This window comes from Euphorbia lathyris, chromosome 2 (assembly GCF_963576675.1).
Source record: "Euphorbia lathyris chromosome 2, ddEupLath1.1, whole genome shotgun sequence".
Taxonomy (NCBI): Eukaryota; Viridiplantae; Streptophyta; class Magnoliopsida; order Malpighiales; family Euphorbiaceae; genus Euphorbia; species Euphorbia lathyris.
Window position 1 is genome coordinate 24,910,703 of NC_088911.1, and position 20,823 is coordinate 24,931,525.

The 20,823-nt window shown below is 36.0% G+C and overlaps 1 protein-coding gene across 1 annotated transcript; it reads right to left on the bottom strand.

Moving 5' to 3' along the window:
- Positions 1 to 18,235: 18,235 nt before the first annotated feature.
- On the bottom strand, positions 18,236 to 20,823 carry LOC136217398 (protein RTE1-HOMOLOG). Its single transcript, XM_066003999.1, has 3 exons — positions 20,710 to 20,823; positions 19,313 to 19,594; positions 18,236 to 18,914 (listed from the first exon to the last, which is right to left on the bottom strand). Exons 2-3 carry the CDS (start codon positions 19,577 to 19,579, stop codon positions 18,489 to 18,491), a joined length of 693 nt encoding a protein of 230 aa, XP_065860071.1. The 5' UTR covers positions 19,580 to 19,594; positions 20,710 to 20,823; the 3' UTR covers positions 18,236 to 18,488.

A 20,823-nucleotide genomic window follows, 5' to 3' on the forward strand; every position in this document is an offset into this window, starting at 1 on the left:
AAAGTTAAGCAAATGCGTAATAGACTCCTTATTTCCATTGTTTCTAGCCATTTTCTCAAAAAAGAAGAATCATTAGAAATAACAATAAATATTAAAAATAAATATTCACAAAAAGAAAAGTATAAAAACAAGTAGAAACGATTATAAACAAAGGGTAATAACAAGGAATGCCTAAACTAACAAATCGACCTTTAGTTCGATATTGCAGAAGAAATAAATCCCCGGCAACGGCGCCAAAAACTTGATGCGTCCTCGGTGAAGACTCACTAAGGGATAAGTGTACCCCGTCGTTATCAAGTAATAAATTTCTGGTTTAAGTCCAGGTTATCGTCCACAGGATTTATTTCTGCAAGTACCGAGCTACTCGATCTCGGATGTATCTAGGCTTAGGGGGTTTTGAGTTGGTTTGTTTTAATTAATCTACTTTTAGGTTGATTTGTACTAATCCTAGCTAAGTTATCTAATTCTAACTAAGTTATTCTACGCCTAACTAAATTACTCTACCCCTAATTGATCTTTCATTAATGAAATTATCCGAAGGAATATGGTATGAACGATAATAATGAAGATAGGTTATCAAGTCTATTGAATAAAAACCTAATCTGAGTCACTTGTATTCAAGGCGATTAACCCTACTTACCCTCCTGAGGTTCCTAGCGCGTGATTCCCTAAGGCCGAAACTAGGTCTAAGGCTCAGTAAATTGGCGCTTAATCAACTAAGAGGTCGTCAATATCCTAGGCTCTGACTAGGTCAGATTCAGCTCGCAATATGTGCCTACTAGATTTTGGGGCTTTTGAATGAGTTAAACCAATTGAATAAAGCGTAAGACAGAGATTAAACAAATAATCATAGAACAAAACAAGAGCTAAATTATTATTAAAGGCGAAGATAATTGTCACAAGATACAATAAGTCAAGTTCGGCAACTGTATCAAAGAGTACAAACAAGGAAAGATAAAAGGAGATACAAAAATCCCTTTCAGGGAACCTCTTTACTCTGCAGCCGGCGACTTAATCTTAAGGACGGACCTTTGAAGGAGCTTCAATGGAGGTTGAAGAAGATATGGAGAAGATGGAGAGGAATTACAAGGGGAAAGCTAAAATAATTTACAAAAACGAAAGATGTCTAATTTACATTGGAAAAACCCTATTTATAGACGCGGCTCGGCCCTCTTTTTGACCTATTTTCGTGTCCTTATTGGTGTAGGAAGACGTGGGGTCCATCGTGGCTTCGTGGGGGCGGAATTGGTCTTTTTGACCAATTCCCGCAGGTCTGCTCGCTGAGCAGGGCGAGCTGCTCGGCGAGCAGGGCTACTCGCGACGAGCAGCCCCCTACTCACCGAGCAGGCGCCTGGCGGCCTGCTCGCCGAGTAGGCCTCTGGTGGCCTGCTCAGCGAGCAGGCACAGTGCCTGGGCAGTGCCTGGGCGGTGCCTGGGCTGCTCGCCGAGCAGCGCCCGGGCTGCGCGCCGATGCTCTATTCACCGAGCGACTGCCGGGGGTCCCCGAGACTCGATTTTTGCCTGAAATTGATCATGTTTTAACCTGCACACGCACATAAACTCCAAACAACATTAGTCCAAGGGCTAAATTGACCCGCCAATCGCTTATTTGAGCGAACGCTTCATTTGGTGCGACTTTTGACGGATCAATTAGCTTCAAAAGATAACGGAATTATAATATGCATGCCATTTTGGCCGTATTTGCCTAAATTGATCATAAAACGAGCCTAAACAACGAAAAGTAAATAAAACGTTTCCAATTTCTAACTAACTCACACAAAAGCATTTAAATGCGAGAATTGCTCGCTTATTAACTAAATAACGCTAAAACCCGTCCTAAAACCGTACCCAAAGATAGGGGTTTTTGACCCCTATCACTCAACACAGATTTTAGGGATACTAACCTCTTTATACTTCTCTTTCACTTGTGATGCATGAGCCTGGGAGCCACCCTGGACCTCTTCTTTGGAGACAAAAAGAGGATTAACTGCCTCCACAATATTAATCGCCGGCTCAACGGATTCAAAACCTAGCATGCTCAGCTCAATAGTAAGAGCCACAAATCTAGACCCAGAACTGATGACCGAAGCATCACCAGTACCTTCTTTCTCCTTTGAGCGGGGCCTCTCCATAATTCCAGGATTAGTTTGGATCAGAACAGTATCCTTATTGATGTCAGGAGGATGATTCTGAACAACTGACGCACGTATCCTTCGTCTTCCCGACCTCTTAGCAACCATCCAAGGGCCAAAATTCCTTCCATCTCCTTGAATCCCTTCTTCTCTCACTTTAACAACTTCAACTACTTCTTCCACCACCTTCTCCCTCTTAGGGCAACCCTCGTAAGTATGACCAAACATACCACACTCATAACAAATATTATGTATACCTTCATACTCAATAAAATAAATCGTATTCTGAACACAGAATTTAGTCAAAAGGGGTTTAGCAAGGTCAATATCAATACATACTCTTGCAAACTTACCTCTAACTGCCCCAATGGTAGTTTTATCCATATGGTGGACTTTGCCAACAAGCCCACCTATCTTATTAAGAAAGCTTTCATTATAATATTCGATTGGTAGGCCCGGGAATCTTACCCAAGTCAGAATTCTATTCACCGAACAATCATGTGGATTAAAATTGGGAACCCATGGCCTTAAGGCCAGAACATGATTAGAAATAATGTATGGACCCCTATTAATCACAGCATTATAGTCCTCAGCCCGGGTAAATTTAATTACATAATAGTCATTTTCTAAGTCAGTAATACTGACTTTCCCTTTTTTAGCCCACTGTGCCTGGATCCTCTGAGTGAAATAGTTGAAACTAATTTTTTCCCCAAGCACCGTCACTATTAAAGATAACTTCCATTTAGCCCTAAGGGCATGCTTATCGGTCGAGGAAAGCTGAATCACAGGACACAAAGGATCATCATGTTCCCCATCCTCTTCGTCTGAATCAGAAAAAACCTCCTCCGAGTCACCCTTCATAAGTCCTTCATTTAAAAATGGCTCATCCTCGACCACTCCCATGACCGTATCTTTCCACGAAATTCTCCCCAGGCCTTGTTCGTAGTTATTTTTATTCACCACACCACCATCTGGCCTAGGAACCACATTCATAATAGACGGGGCCTTGAAGGTCGCCGCTTCCAACTGATTCTGATCTCCCCTAACAGCCAATGTCCTAACCAAAGTCCCGCCGCCAGCCTGGACTTGTTTGCCTCCTGCGCCTGCTACCGTAGACACCCCTGCGCCCTCCGCCATCAGGCTGCATGCCTCTTGGCCTAAAAAATCTCCTCCCACCATCAGGCCGCTCGCCACGCCCCTTGGCCAAACGCCCTCGCCACCCTCGCCCTTACTCTCCGCAGGCATCGCCCTTCTACCGTCCGCCCGTCTGCCGCTGCACTCCCCTAGATCTCTCCCCTTGCCCCCTACCGACCCGAGCGTTGGCTCTCCCCCTTTCCTCCCGAAATAGATCCGCTTATCCCCCTCATAACCCCCACCGATCTCCCTCCTCTCCCCTCCTTTTCCCCATCCGACCCCAGATCCCCACCGAATCCCATCCCCGCCTCCAGATCCGCCCTGTCCGCCCTCAAATGGTCCCCTCCCCCACCTTGCGCCGTCCTTTCCGATGACCTCTCTCTCACCCGCTTTTCTCTCATCGCTAACTATTTTTCAGTAAAGCTTAATTGAATTAATTGTTTAATATATTATAAATATAAATATGTTCTTTTTAATTAAATAAATCTTTTTAATTTTGATTTTTTACTACGTTGAAAACTCATTAAAAATGCATCTAAAACACTTCTCCTCATTTCTCTCTACTTCCGCTATTATATACAGTATAGATATATATATATAGAGAAACATAGCTTGTAACCGAGGTTTTCTTTGGGGCTCTCAAGGAGGCCAACGTCGAATTCATCTTGTAAATTGGGGTACTGCTGGTTTGAGAAAAGCCAATGGAGGCCTTGGCATTAAGAGTATGTGGCGCTTCAACTTAGCAATGATTGGAAAGCTTAGTTGGAAAATCCTTGTGGATAATGACTCGCTCTGGGCTCAAGTTCTCCATGCTAAATACTGCGGTCAGAAGGTTGGCCTTAATAAGTTCCAAGCGAATCCTTCCCATTCTTCCACTTGGAAGAGCATTGTGGCGGGCAGCTGTGTGATAAAGAAAGGAGTGGGTCGAATCATTTTTAATGGCAGGGATTCCTTGTTTTGGCAGGATTGCTGGTGCGGTAACGTTAATCTAAGTTCTGTTGCGATTATTCCTCTCCCTGACGAGATGATGACTGCTACGGTCTTTGATTATTGGGACAGCGAGAACAACTCGTGGCTTTGGCCGATCTTTTCACATTTCGCGAGTGCATCTAACATGCTCCGAATCGCTGCTTTTGCTGTTTGCCCGGAAAGCCCTATTAGTGATTGCTGGTATTGGCCTTAATGCTCCTCTGGCAGTTATGAAGTCAGCACGGGCTATGAGATATTGGGAGTGAAGACACTAGTAACCCTCGGCCTATCTGGAGCGTGATTTGGAAGCTTAACCTCCCGGAGAAAATTAAATGTTTTTTTTGGCAAGCTTCTCACAATGCAATTCTTTGTAACGTGAATAGAGTGAGACGACATCTGTCCTTGGATGCTTCTTGCCCTCGCTGTCCGGTCCCGGAGAATCTGCTACATCTGTTACGTGACTGTGCGGTTGCTCATCGCTTTTGGTGTTCTGTTATACCTCACAGCTTCTATCATAATTTCTTTACTATTGATCTTCATGCTTGGCTTTTGGAAAACTTGAACTGCTCCTTAGTCTATAAGAATATTCCTTGGTCAATATTTTTTGGTTTTGCAGTTTGGGGGTTATGAAAAGGGCGCAATGACTTTATTTTCAAAGGGTACTCGATTGTGGTTGTTAATATTGACAATGTGTTGAAACTTTGCAATGAATTTTTGAAAGCTCAGGAGATGTTGTGTGCCAGTTCTATGCTGGTGCCTAAATTGGTTTGGATTCATTGGGAACCTCCGGTTGCGGGTTGGTGGAAGCTAAATACTGACGGGGCTTGTAAAGGTAACCCGGGGATGGCCTCTGCGGGGGGTCTTATAAGAGATAGAATGGATGTTGGGGCGGTGGGTTTGGACTGAATATTGTCTTCTGTACTTCTACTGTCGCTGAACTTTGGGGCCTTTACTTTGGTGGGTAAATTTCACAAATGGTGTACAACCTTTACCACATTTCACACTTTGGTGTACAACCTTCGTTTTGTCACACTAAAATGTATGACTTTATGGGTGACCTCCCACTATGGTATACAGCAGGTAAAAATGACCGGTCAACGCTTGGTCAACGCGCCACCTCAGCAGTTTTCATTTAATTCATTAATAAAGATGGACCCACCTAATGTGCAAGACTAAAATACCCTTTATGGGTTTCCTTCCTAAATACTACTCTCTCTTTCTCCTTCATTTATTTCCAGTAATATAATTTCTCTCTCTACCTTTTTGTTTCTCTCTAACTCCTCTCTCTCTCATTTATTTCCAAACAAGAGAAAAAGATATTCAGCCTCCCGCCCCTTGGTAGTTGCTTCCTCCTAATTTTTTTAGTTCATTGGATTCAATTGATTATATTGTATCTGATTATGCTTATGATTATCATTGAATGTTGAGCAGGTAGGATGCAAATTATACAAGAAGAAGAAAAGAGAAGATTGGTTAACTTCGCTGCTGAATTTTTTGATTCCTATATTATTCATCAATAGTTGAGAAAAAATGAGAAGAATGTATTTTGTATGGACTGCAATCTCGAGTTTTGCAGACATTGCGTAAAGTCTCATTTTCTTTACGGGAAACTTCAGATCTGCAAATATGTTTATCAGGATGTTGTTTGTCTCCAGGATATTCAGAAACATCTCGACTGTTCTAAAATCAAGTTTCTTTCCAAATCAAATATCTCTATTCCTATGATTCCATTGATGTGAATCGGTTTTAATTAATTGAAATTTTATATCTGATATGCAATTGCAGACATACAAGATCAATGGAGAAAAGGCAGTGCACTTGAATCCACAGCCTCAATCTAAGGATTCAAAACCATCGACCAAAGTGATTGATTTCTCAATTGAAGAGTTCCAAAAAAAATCATGGGAAGAAAATTTCAATCAAGAAAGACAGTCGAGTGAGAACAAATCGACGCTTTCTTTGAGTGATTAATGAGAGAGAAAGAAGAGTTAGAGAGAGAAAAGGAAAGGAAAAGGTAGAGAGAGAAATTTTTTATTGGAAATATGTGAAGGAGAGAAAATAGTATTTAAGAAGGAACCCCATAAAGGGTATTTTGGTCATTGCATATTAGGTGGGTCCATCTTTATTAATGAATTAAATGAAAACTGCTGAGGTGGTGCGTTGACCAAGCGTTGACCGGTCATTTTTACCTGCTGTATACCATAGTGGGAGGTCACCCATAAGGTCGTACATTTTAGTGTGACAAAACGAAGGTTGTACACCAAAGTGTGAAATGGGGTAAAAGTTGTACACCATTGATGAAATTTACCCTTACTTTGGTCTACTCTTAGCCTGGGAAAAGTGCCTTAAAACGGTGGTGATTGAGATTGACTCCAAAGTGGTGGTGCACTTCATGACGGACACGGTTGCAATTCATCATTCGTTCTCCTGGCTTATTTACAGATGTATCTCTCTTCGTGACAGGGATTGGGATATTCGGTTTGTCCATGTGTTTAGGGAAGGGAATAGAGCGGCTGACTGGTTGGCGAACTTCGCAGGTTCTTGTTCTTTGGGTCACCATGAGTTTGGTGCGCCTCCTGCAGGCCTCCAGGAAATCCTCTCAGATGATCATAGGGGTTATGTCCGTAGTAGAGTTGTAAGGATGTAATTTGTCTTTGGGTTCTGTTTCTCCGTGTTTGTTTTGGGCTTTTTGCCTTCTTTGTCTAACCAAAAAATAGCTTGTATTTAAACTTAGTAATTATTGTGTTGGTATCGTGTTATTTTCGGGTTCGTGTTAAAAAGAATAAACCCAAACCCAACTCAAAGACTTTCGTCTCACAATCATACTAACATGTTTGGGTTAGTGTCGTGTTTTCGGGTTACATGTAATTTTGTTATGCATATATATTAATGATAACTTTTTAAAATATAAGAAGATATGATACTATGTTTAAATAATTTATGTCATTTTTAAATTAGTATGTTAATACTAACCATCAAAAGGTCCATTAATAGCATGTTAGAGGGTCATTAATATGTTTATAATAATTTAGGAGGTTCGAATCATATTTGTACTTTTATCATCTCTACTTGTATTATTGTATGGATTCATTACGTCTTCCTCTCTATCTCTCTACATACTTTAGAGCATCTCCAATAGAAGATGCTTAAAAGAGTGTCAGCTGATGTGACATTGGGTTTGACAACTTTAAAAGGATGCCTACTATTGAAGTGATGGTAGGTGCCAAGGAAGGTTGCCAATTTTTGGCAACTTTGCTTCAAGGTGGCCACAAACTTTTTTTAGGCTTAATACATACCCAGCCCCCTAAAGTTGTCCATTTTATTCATTTAACCCCTTCAACTTAAGGGACATCCTTTTAACCCCCTAAACTCCAAAAAAACGCTACTTTTAACCCCCTATTTTAGAATGCCGAGATATAATGTTGTCCGTGTGTATCACGCGCGTGACACGTGTGTATCCTGTATTACCCAGCCCCCTAAAGTTGTCCATTTTGTTCATTTAACCCCCTCACCTCACGGGCCGCCTCTTTAACCCCCTAAACTCCAAAAAAATGCTACTTTTAACCCCATATTTTAGACTACCGAGATATAATGTTGTCTGTGTGTATAATTTGCTCTTTTCTTTCCTACTTTCTTCTTTTGAAAGTCCTTAATATTGAAAAATTGCTATAAATATCATTTAGTCATCACTTCTCTTCCACTGTATTCTATACTTCATATCAAATCAGATTTTAACTCTTCCTTTGTATTGCCTTCCACTGTATCTATATACACTGTGGTCATAATTCATACAAAGTTAAAGCATATTTTACAATTCCAACGTGGATTGAGACCAAAAAAAGCACCAATTAAAAATTAGAAAGACACCAATTAAATCTTCTTTATCTCCAATGCCCGTACTTGAGTTGGAACTAGGATTTTTTTGGAGTTTAGGGGGTTAAAGGGTTGTCCCGTGAGGTGAGGGGGTTAAATGAATAAAATGGATAACTTTAGGGGTTGTATGCATTTTTTTTTTACCGTTGGAGGCAAGAACAAAATCCTCCCACGCGCCTCCTGTGTTTGAGACACAAACGTTGACTAGGTCAATGCCACGTCGGATGATAGGGGGTTAAAAGTAGCGTTTTTTTGGAGTTTAGGGGGTTAAAAGGATGTCCTTTAAGTTGAAGGGGTTAAATGAATAAAATGGACAACTTTAGGGGGCTGGGTATGTATTAAGCCTAAATTTAATTCAACATAAAATTCTTTTAACTTTGTCATTTTATACAGTATCTTATAAAAGTGACCGATTTCAAAATAATCGTTGACGTTATCAAAATGAAAAAATCTAAAAATTAAAGCTGTTTAGAAATATATTATCCATTGATAACTTTTTATTTTTCAAACTCCCAATTGTTGGAATTTTCTCTCTCTAAATAATAATTTTCTATCTTTTAACCAAAACGCTTAAATGATCTAAAAACTAAAAAGTTCAAAAATTAAAATTGTTTAAAATATTATTTCCATCACTTTTGTGTGTTTTTGGAGTTGTAAAAAATCAAGGAATTTTCACAAAAAAGTAAAATTACAAAAAAGTTTGTCAGATTTTGAATGATATTATATATATATATAAAAGTAAAATCAAAATTGAAAGGAAGGTAGTTTACCTAAATTTAAATGCACCTTAAATTTAAATCATACCGCATTGTATATTTTACTTTATATACACGAATTTACACAAATCCTTATAAGTGAACATTAATGTGGATTGACATTGGAACAAGTTAGGATTAACATAACTTATATACTTTTATTAAATTGATTTATTAATTAAGTAGAAAATTTTGTGGATATGCTATACAATATATATTTGTTGAAAGGTATATGCTATAGAATATTAGCCACAAAAATACCATATGCTATACAATATTGTCAAAAGAAAGAAAGGGTTGTAAAAAAAATAAAAATTTAATGCTTGTTTCAATCATACTATACCACAAATAAATAGTGTACTAATTCATAATTATTCACTTTCCTAGATAATAAATGGAGTCCTCTCCGAGGTAGAAGAGGTATTCCGATCGTCGGTGCTGCGATAGTTTATATATATGTATAAACAACGATGATAAAAATTAGTTATGATTGGTTATAAGAGCATCTTTAACAGAAGTTGCTTTAAAAAATATCAAAACTTAACACATCATACTAAAATATAATATTTTATTAATTTAATCATTCATATCAATCTTGACAACTTTTGTTAAAAAGTGCTCCAATAATAAGCAACTTAAAAAATTGTCACAAACCAAATCCTACCTCATTTTTTGATTTAAAGCTTAATCAGTAACAAAAAGAAACTAGATCTTGAGGAGGAGAAGGAAGATTGTCTTCCTTCTTCCTCCTCCAATATATGGCTCTATTCCTACTTTTTTAGCTTTTATTGGTGTTTTGTTTCTTTTTTTCTCAGTTGAAGTTCACACTTTTTTTTTTGGATTTTTTCCGCTTGATTTGCATCGTGAGCTATATCTCTTCCATTTACACTTTTTCCGGGTTTAGCAAAAGCGGAAGCGTCTTATCTTATACGTAGATCCATAGATCTACGGGGTTGCATCAATATAAAAGACTCAGATCCGAATAGTCGAAAGAAACTAGATGATGATGATTGGTTTGAAGCTGCTTTCAGGTGGATTTGGATTCGAGAGAAATATGAGATTTGTTGTCCTGTTATTTTAGATGTACCTTTTATGGTATTTTTTGCTCTTCGTAGTCTTTATATTCCCTTTGTGGTATCTTTTGCTCTTTGTAGTCTTTCTATTCCCTTTGTGAATCATATATTAGGCTTTGGCCTATATATGGGTATTGTCATGTTGTACTCGTATTTGCTTATCTAATGGAATATATATGCATTATTATCAAAAAAAAAAAAAATTGTCACAATGACCCTACCAATCATTACTTTATATATAATTTATTTTAATTATAAATATTGTCAACCAATAGTGAAAGGAAAGAGAAGCTTATCAAAAATATGCACCAATAATAATCAAGTAAATCATTTTTTTTTATATTAAAAAAAGGGCTTAATACATACCCAGCCCCCTAAAGTTGTCCATTTTATTCATTTAACCCCTTCAACTTAAGGGACATCCTTTTAACCCCCTAAACTCCAAAAAAACGCTACTTTTAACCCCCTATCATCCGACGTGGCATTGACCTAGTCAACGTTTGTGTCTCAAACACAGGAGGCGCGTGGGAGGATTTTGTTCTTGCCTCCAACGGTAAAAAAAAAAATGCATACAACCCCCTAAAGTTGTCCATTTTGTTCATTTAACCCCCTCACCTCACGGGACAACCCTTTAACCCCCTAAACTCCAAAAAAATCCTAGTTCCAACTCAAGTACGAGCATTGGAGATAAAGAAGATTTAATTGGTGTCTTTCTAATTTTTAATTGGTGCTTTTTTTGGTCTCAATCCACGTTGGAATTGTAAAAAATGCTTTAACTTTGTATGAATTATGACCACAGTGTATATAGATACAGTGGAAGGCAATACAAAGGAAGAGTTAAAATCTGATTTGATATGAAGTATAGAATACAGTGGAAGAGAAGTGATGACTAAATGATATTTATAGCAATTTTTCAATATTAAGGACTTTCAAAAGAAGAAAGTATGAAAGAAAAGAGCAAATTATACACACAGACAACATTATATCCCGACAGTCTAAAATATGGGGTTAAAAGTAGCATTTTTTTGGAGTTTAGGGGGTTAAAGGGGCGGCCCGTGAGGTGAGGGGGTTAAATGAACAAAATGGACAACTTTAGGGGGCTGGGTAATACAGGATACACACGTGTCACGCGCGTGATACACACGGACAACATTATATCTCGGCATTCTAAAATAGGGGGTTAAAAGTAGCGTTTTTTTGGAGTTTAGGGGGTTAAAAGGATGTCCCTTAAGTTGAAGGGGTTAAATGAATAAAATGGACAACTTTAGGGGGCTGGGTATGTATTAAGCCTTAAATTTAGGTACCATAAAAAAATGTAAATAAAAGCTTGAAAGGCATAGGTGTAAATTATCCTTAAAGTTTATAGATAGTTGGTAACTGGTATGCAGTCCTTAAATATAATTAGTTAAATGTCATTGTGCCATCCTAAATTCCACATCTTTGTTTTGTTCTTTTGTTGTGTGTTTTTTTAAAGTCATTTATTTGTTTTTAATTGTCGTTTTTCTATATACTTATAAAAATTAATTAATTTTTTTTGAAGAAATAAAAATTAATTAATTAATTAATTCAGTAAGTCCTTATTTTGATTCAATTTTTTGTCAATGAAGTTGTGGACTAGGAAAGAGAAATGCCATGTTTGGGAATTAGCTGTTAGCTGATTACATTAGCTGTTAGCTGTTTGCATTAGCTGATTTGACTAGCTGATTTGACTAGCTGTTTGTGTAGACCTGTTTAGTAAAAATTAGCTGATTGATAATAGCGGTTTGTGCAAAAAGACGAATAAGGGCATTAATTTTGGCGCAGGAGAAGAGAGAGTCTATCTATTAGGGTTAAAGAAGTCCATTAATTTTAATATTCCAAAACGCTAATTGAAAAAGCTCCTTTTAAGAGCTTTTTCTAAATTAGCGTTTTCATCCCAAAACTCTCTCTCAAACCACTCTCCATCAAACACTCCAATCAGCGGTTTCAGTGGTCAAACCTCTAAAATTGGTCAAAACTTCTCTTTTTATCCCAAAACGCTCTTTACTAAACAGGGCCAAACTGGACATTCCAACCTAGCAGGCGACCCTCCTAAAACCTAGAATCTGAATTTATTAAAAAAAAAAATTACAAACAATCGATACAAAGTTAAACTAAGCAAATTAGTACAAATCATGGCCGCTAAAGTTGTCATTAATAAGAATAAAAGAGGGATGAGAATCAGAGGGGAATCCAGCCCAGGACTTGGGGCTCCAGCCCTCTCGGTCTCCAGATTCGCTCTTGAGTAATATTGTTTCGGTATTTGATAGCCCTCTAATTTTAGTTTAGGTTAGTGTTTTTGTACTATATTTTTAATATTTTAAGATGGTTGAGTTGGTTAAAAGACAAATTTCATCATAAGAGATCTAGATTTCAAATCCTTGAACGTCATCTTTTAAAAAAAAATATTTATCTATTTGAATTTTTTTAAAATATTTATTTTTATTTTTATTAATCTCTAAATAACTTTGCTATTTTTATTAATCACTTTTTATATCTCAACTCTTCTCTGCTATTTTTTTTTCTAAATTAATTTTTACACTAGGTTAAAAAAAATTAAATTTTAAATTAAATTATACTTTATGAAAATTATAAGAAATTTTTAATTAAAAATAAAAAGATAAAAGTTGTATAATTTTTAAGAAATTAGTGTTAGATTTATAAAATATTAAATATATCTACATCTTTTAGGCCGAACACTTTTAAGAAAAAAAAAAAGAAGGGATTTGGGTGAAAAAAATGAGATTTTGAGTCTTTTTTAAAAGAAAAAATGAAAGAAAGAAAAGAAGAGGACTGAATTCTTAGTAGGAAAGAAGAGTGAAAATGAGGGGATTTTGAGTCATTTGAAAAGAAAGAAAGAAACGAGGGGGATTCATTTTTTGGGCAACAAGGATTTTCATTTTTGAAAAAGAAAGAAAGAAGAAAGAGAGAGTTCATTAAGGATTTGAGGGGAAAACACAAGACAAAGAGCTAGATTGTTCTGTAATAGAGAAAAAGAATCTTCTAATCATCTTAGAAATATCTTCCTTATTCTATAATCGCGTCCTTAGGAGTTTGTTCATCGTTTACAGGTTTCGGTTGTCGGATCTCGTTCGTTGCGGTCGTCAGAGTCTACATTTACTCAAATATTGGATCGAAGCTTGGAAGGTAACTTTCTGAAGGGTACCAAAACCTTCCCTAAACTTTATACATGCATTTAATTTTGTTTGATTGTGTGTCAGTTTTGAAATCGTATATATTCTGATATACTAGGAGCAGAGCCGATCGACTACAATCATGACCGATCGGCCACAACCATAGCCGATCAGCTATATCTTCAGAATCTCAAGTCCCTTTTTTCTGTTAGTCCGGGTTTCTGTTATGGTTGCTGTTTTTATTGTTTATTAATTCTAGTAGGCTAGAATGGTCATTAAAACGCCACATATACATGATTCAATTAACAAAAGGATAAAAAAATGTAGTTTAGGCATAAAATGAATTCACTAGATATAGATAGATGTAGATTGCAGTTCGGATGTCATGCTGATGTGTTAGTGTCATAGGATCTGTTTGAGTCATATTTTATCGAGTCTGACATCTTAGTGTAGATCTGAAGACGGGTCCCCATGTCCCGCGGCAATATTTGTTTGTTTTGCATGTTTAATAGATGTATGTTAGGATTACAACAGTTGTATAAGATTTTTATATCGAATTTGGAAATATAATTTATAATTTTGTATTTACTTATCGCTTTCTGCAATCGTCTGATGAATGTTTATAAAACGAAAAATGGAATAGATTATAATTAGTAGTTTCAATAAAAATTAAATTGCATAAGTTTATTAATTAAACTCTTAACCATGTAAGAATTCACGCATCCATCTTTGAAGAGATGTCACTCTGTGAGCGCTAGTATCATCTTCATTGTTTTTTTTTTCTGGATTTAAATCTCAGTTGGTGACTCTGCATAAGTGTTATAACCAAACATGATAACAAAAATGGTTAATTAAAATATGCTTAACCACAAAATGAGCTTACATCGAAGGGAATACTCCTCAGTAGTGTCCTAAGACAACGGTAAATAACTGTGTATGGTATTATACCTCTTTTCATGCAAGTACGAAACGGGGAGGCGGGTGCGCATAACGAGCACCCTAAACTGATATAGAGTAGTTTTACCGCCTTGTATCCTCTAACATTTGAGATAAATAAACACTCACGTTTCTCATTAGTCTTCGAAGTTTCAATAAGCTGCATACCCGTCATGACCTCCACGAATGAAATTAGCTTGGTAGTTTCCTTGTCGCACGCGCTATATATTTTTCTGCTCCGTTTGGGGATCTAAGGAGGGAATTAGATAATTTGTGCGCAAAAGCTTGCCATTAGGGTCAGCTGTGGTGATTATGGTTAGTCTCGAAATATTGGATATTTTAGAGAAAATGCCGAACTCCAGCCTGCTTGCAATATTGCCCAAAACAACAACAATCTATATAAAAGCATTTTAAATTATTTTAATTCGAATTAAAATTATTGTGAGTAAGATTTATAGTTTTTACCAAGTGACTTTAAATAGTAAAATAAAAGTGTTTCATTAGTATTGAGAAGGTTTAATAGACATCCAACCTCCTAAACTTGTAACTTTTTTTCACCTGGCCCCCTCAACTTAGGGGACAACCTCTCAACCCCCTCAACTTTCCAAAAACATCACATACAGCCCCTTACTCCCCTATGTTCGGTCAAAATATTGACCCGTGTAGAAAAAACGCTTGACTGTTGACCATACCAATGCCACGTGTCATTTTTTTTATTAAATTTTTCTAAGTGATTATTGTATGCGAGGTGTTGTCGCTGTTTATCGTCGCAGCCTTATCGAGGTGCTGAGATTGGCGGTAGTGGTCGTCGAGGTGAAATCACTTGGAAAAATTTAATAAAAAAGTGACACGTGGCATTGGTGTGGTCAACAGTCAAGCGCGTTTTCTACACGAGTCAATATTTTGACCGAACATAGGGGTGTAAGGGGCTGTATGTGATGTTTTTGGAGAGTTGAGGGGGTTGAGAAGTTGTCCCCTAAGTTGAGGGGCCAGGTGAAAAAAAGTTACAAGTTTAGAGGGTTGGGTGCCTATTAAGCCTATTGAGAAACACATGCTCATAATAATAGTATTGAATAAGAAAATCAACTAACTTTTATCATTAACCGTAAAAAAAACCAATAATAACAACAAATACTAAATATGAACAACCGAATCAAATAAACTCTAAGTACCATTTAGTTCTGCTTTTGCTAGTTTTTTTTCTCGAAACATTATACGTAAGTCAGTTGCTCAAAGCTATTTTAAAAGAAAAATGAGTTATTATCTAATAACTATAAGCAACCATAAATAACTAACATGAGTTAAATCAATAAAATCCAAAAATCTAAATTAGTGATGATCATGGGCATATATTAATATTTGTGCAATGTTACGTGGATGTTGGGAATTGAATTGATATTGGCATTAAACACTCAACTCCCAGCAAATTAGTCCTTCAAACAACCACAACTGTCCCATATGCATCAATTCATTAATACTTATATCAATTAATTTATATAGTTAGCTAGCTTAGCTACTTACATTATCATTTATCATTTATGAATTTATGACACCATTTTTAGACCTCTAATGGACCTATCTCAATTTATGCTCTTTCAGATACTTATTCTCTACATTCTTGTTAACACAAAATATAATGTGGACTGGGATCAATATTGGTCTTTCCATTCGCATAATGTCATATCAGTGGTTGGAATGATGTGAATTCTAATCGTTGAGTGTGAATATTCAAAAAAGATTCCAAAATTAGAAGAGTTCGAGTACTCCCTTACCTCCGAATTTTCATTTTATATGAACTGCCAAGAGAATAAAAAAGAGAGTAAACTAAACTCTGTCGTAATTTCTTTTGTTTTTGTCTGTGTTTTTAATAAAAAAAATTGAAACTAATAACCTATTTTTTCGGTACGGATTATTTATTCAACAATTGGAATTTCTAACACAAATGGAATCATATACAGAGGAGGGGACTCTATGTTGAGCTCACCGACTATAAAGTAACGATTTTTGAAAGGCAATCCAGGCTCGAATAAAACTTTTAATTTCATGTTTTTACGCTTCAATAATTTTACATTTATAGTTTTTACATTTGAAAAAAATTTACATTGTTTTTATATTTCAATTTATTTCTTTTGAGGATGGTGTAATATGTTTTGTTTTTTTTAGTTATTCTTTTTAGGTACTTTGATGTTGAAAAGAGGATTGGGTGAGTTGAGCAATTTGTAGAATTATGTCCAACATATCGAGTTAATTCCAATTTGTGATTCACCTCCTTCAAGCAAAGAATAAGAGAGCATTTTCTTACCTCTTTTACGTAATTGGTATGCAATTTGAAAATAATTACATTCTAAAAGTGTGAGGGGAGAGGTTTCTCGCCCCTTTAGTGTGTTGCGTTTTTATTTTATGTGTTAAGATGTTTATTGCGTGCTTGAGTTTAGTTTTCTTGAGTCTAGTTGTGGTATTCCTCCGCTATGAATTTTGAATTTTTGCTTCTCACGAACATATCATACTTAGGATTAATCTCATTCCAAGTTTTAGCATCTTCCCATATTCTCTAATTTGTAATTTAATTCTAAGATTGCATGATGAGAACTCAAATCATTGAACTGTGTTGTAAAACTTAGCTTTGTACTTTGACTCCTATAGACTTTTGAGACCATTTTAAGGCTAGTTATTTAAATGCACGAAATAACCCAAACTTGTGTGAATTTATTTAAGCTTTGATCGAGCATCAGCTAAAAGCTCGTGTTTTCTTGTCATTTTGTGTTCTCTTGCTTATTTGTAATTATCTGGATTGAGTCCACTTATTTAAACGTATTAGGATTAACCTGCACTAATTGAAATTGCACACTCACTTACACTCTAACATACCTTACATTTTTCCATTAGAATCCTCTTTGGAGCATTTTTCCAAATCATTTCTAGCCTCGTTACAAGGTTTGATAACTTTTAAATGACAAAATCACTAATCCTCTTAAATAACCATCCGTTACACAAAGTCCTTAATTTAATGGGCATGGAAACTTCTATTCCTGAGCGAGGTATAAACGACTACTAGAAACCTGACGTGGCAACCAACCAACCAACCCACATTCTTCTTCACCAGCTTAGCACATCAGACGGCCAAGGAGCATCTTGTTTTTTCTTTTTTCTTTTTTTAATTAAGAATATTGGCATTCAATAATTACAAATAGTTATGACCATGTCTTCTATACAGCAAACTCAGTTAATACTTAAAGTAAAATGAGCACTGGGTAACTACCATATCTTCCTACACCATAACATATCTATCTAAAATTAATAAAGATGCATATAAATCAACATTTTTATAGAAAATAAAATAAAGAAAGGAAATAAAATTTTCTTAGTTCGCAAAAAAAAGCAAGTATATATAATTTTTTTTTTTTTATTGTGCTTGTAGTATAATGTGAAAATATATAACACGCAAAAGAAAGGGATTAAATCACATAATTGAATAAAAAAGAGCACAAAGTCTATCATTTTTGGTAATGAATATCAACTCTATGATATGACTATAAGGTAGAAATCTAAGCCTAAAATATTATCTCTGTTTAACAAATAAATACAAAGACAACCAAATCTCAAATTTCTGCATAACTATTTCACAAAAATTACAATTTGCCTAAATATATTCCACAAGCCATCCATATGGATCAAAATCAAACAATCATTGCCTGGACATCTCCACATCTCCACATCTCCAAGGAAAAGAAATCAAGAAAACCCTTCGAAATATAAGACACAAAAAGTAAACTTGGAACTCAAAAAAAAAATTACGAACAAAGAAACTCTCCTTAAAACTAACACTGCTATAATAATGGAACTAAAATACAAAGATGTTAAAATTATTTCTGAAAATTATAAGTGCCTGTGCTGCAGATGCTGCTAAAGCAAGAAACATAAACCCATTACTACAAATATACTTTCACATCAATAGATCTTGCGCTAAATCTCTCCAGCAACTGGCCTTACCACTCATTCATACTATCTTCTTTCCGTCTTTCAATTCAACAGTAAATAAAAATAATTTATATTCGAAACGCAGAAAATAGTATTAGTATACTCTTGTCCATTTATAAATAACAATTGCATATGCATTTAAAGGCTCTTTTGCAGAATACATACAAAATACATGTAGAAAGAAAGTTAAGCAGCTACCACACAAAAGGATAAATTAATAACCCAATAGAAACTGACTTGCTATCCATAAAAATTCAGCATTCAACAATTCCCTTCACTACACATATACATAGTCATTCACCAAAACCTCACCAAGTGGATATCAAAAAAGCAATTGGAGGTTTTTCACCAAAGAAAGAAGGAACATGGTTACTGTTATGAGCAACAGTATTTTCATAGTTTCAATTGAGAATATACCTGGGCTAATTCATAAATTTGTCCAACTATGCGTACTGCTATACATGAAAATATCAAATAGGATAAGGGCTACAACTGGATCAAATTCTTGAAAAAGTAGGTTCCTAAAAGAAACCAACCAACAAGAAGGAAGTTGAAGAAGGCCAAAAATGATAGAAAGGTCAGCCTTCCAAGTATCAGTCCGACACCACATACCAAGACAAAAGGTAAGTAAGATCTCACCATGGATCCCGTATTGACCCATTGACCCTTGAGAAACATCAAAGCAGCAAGGTTCACCACATTCCAACCACCAGAATGAAAACCCAATCGATTTAGGCTGTTTGCCACAAAGGAGTGGCAGTTGCAAGTAAAAAGGCTATATGCATGATGTTGAAATTCCTGTGTGCTCTTTCGTAATGCAGCATCCCATGTTAATGTGTCTCTGCCATTTGCATTCATGTTGTATTGATCCTCATTACTGAATGCATAGTGTTGTAGAGAAATGGAACAATCCTGGACATCATTGAAGGAGTGGTCCCATAAGATATATATGGAAAAAATAAATAAAGCAACGCTATTTCCCACCCTAAAACCAATGTACAAACGCGACTATACAAACGATTTACTGAAAAAGCAAAATCAATGTCGAAAACTCCAAGGGGCTACACAAAATGATGTCCAAATCCTAGCAGTAATGCATGACATGAAGGCTGTTAACCGAAGCCAGTAGCAAGTATTGACCACAGTATGCACTTCAAATTCAAAATTAACTCAAAAACTCCAAGTGCCTCTACAAACTGATTTCCAAATCCTAGCAGTAATGCATGACATGAGAGCTCCCAACGGAAGCCCCTAGCAAGTCTTGACCACAATATGCACTTCAGATATAAAATATAAAATAAGATGTATACCAGCTCTTTGTTTATCTGAATGTAACGAGCAACTGCTCCAAATGCAAAATTGTCAACACAGACAAAATTAGGTCCTGCGAAGTCAAGGATTACCCCATCCTCTCTACATATGCCAATATGGCCAATGAAAGGAATCAGCCATGATATGACGGGGAGGGGTGTCCAGACAACACAGTAAGGAAAACGAGCTCTTTTAGGATCAACGGTTTGTGGAAGATTTTCTTCAAATGCTGTCTGGCGCTCAGGGTCCACAATTTCTCCCATCATTGAAGTTAATCAAAGCTGTATATTATCAACATATTAGATTCTCAAGGAAACAAATGGCCATGATGATATCATAATGAAAGATACCACAGTGCTGCTCCTACAATATATAAATTTTAGTATGATAAAACTTTAATGGTAAATTAGATTCACAAAATATGTTTCAGTATGATAAAACTTCAATGATAAATTATATCTAGAGTTAACGAATAACATTAATCTACAAGATACATGTTATGTTTTCACCACAATGCTTTTCAAACATAATTCGAGTCAAAGAATAAAAATCTCAAAGAAGGGGAAAAATCGATCTACAAGTACAAAAAAAAAAAAGGAAAATGCATTAAGTATAGCATATGCCAAAAAGAGTTACTTATATAGTATCTGCTACATTGGAATCTGAGAAAGACCATCTTCCATTAAGCTTTTAATAATCAGATTCTAATCCTGCTATAAACAATTAATTCAAATAACTCAAAGCTTAAAAAGCATTTTGCATTCTAGATTTGATCCTTTCAAACAAGTGAACAACCAAACGTTTATAATGTTATCCTAGTTAACTCATTGAACAATTCACCGTCTTCATTAACCTAAACTGAGGTCCAACAGAAGCATCATCTCTTTCTAAAAGTGTGTTTTAATGCATTTATCTATCTCATCACCTATTTCCCCAGTAAAATAACAATAAACCCTACTAAACACAAATATTATCGAGAAAATAGTCCAGCCAACTCAGATTGCTGCAGAGCCCGAAATGAAGATTAATTTATTACTTAATTCCTACTGATTCTTAATTAAATTAAAAAAATGGAACTGCTGCACAAGAAATATGGGTCAGACGAAATGGATCTCCCAATCGATAAAATGGGAGGTAACGAATCGCCTTCTCCACAACAATACTGAAAACTGATTTCCTAATAACTATAAAATCATATGAAATTAGTAGGTGGTGCAATTAAAACATCCAAATAAAAACCCCTGACCAAACAGATTCACAAATACATGGAGCCTTGAACAGAGAAATTAACTAGGAAATCAAAAGAGAGAAAACAAAAAGCAATCAAAATTCGATATGGAAATGCATTTAAGAGCAGGAAATAGAGCGAAGGAAGAGGTAGAAGACGAAGAAATACCTTGAATTAAAACGAGGCAGGGAAAGAAGAAATTACGGAGAGCAATCTTTCCCAGTTGGAGGAGGAATAAGGCGAGTGGTCAGTGCGACATTTGGGCCGTAATAAACCCAGTAA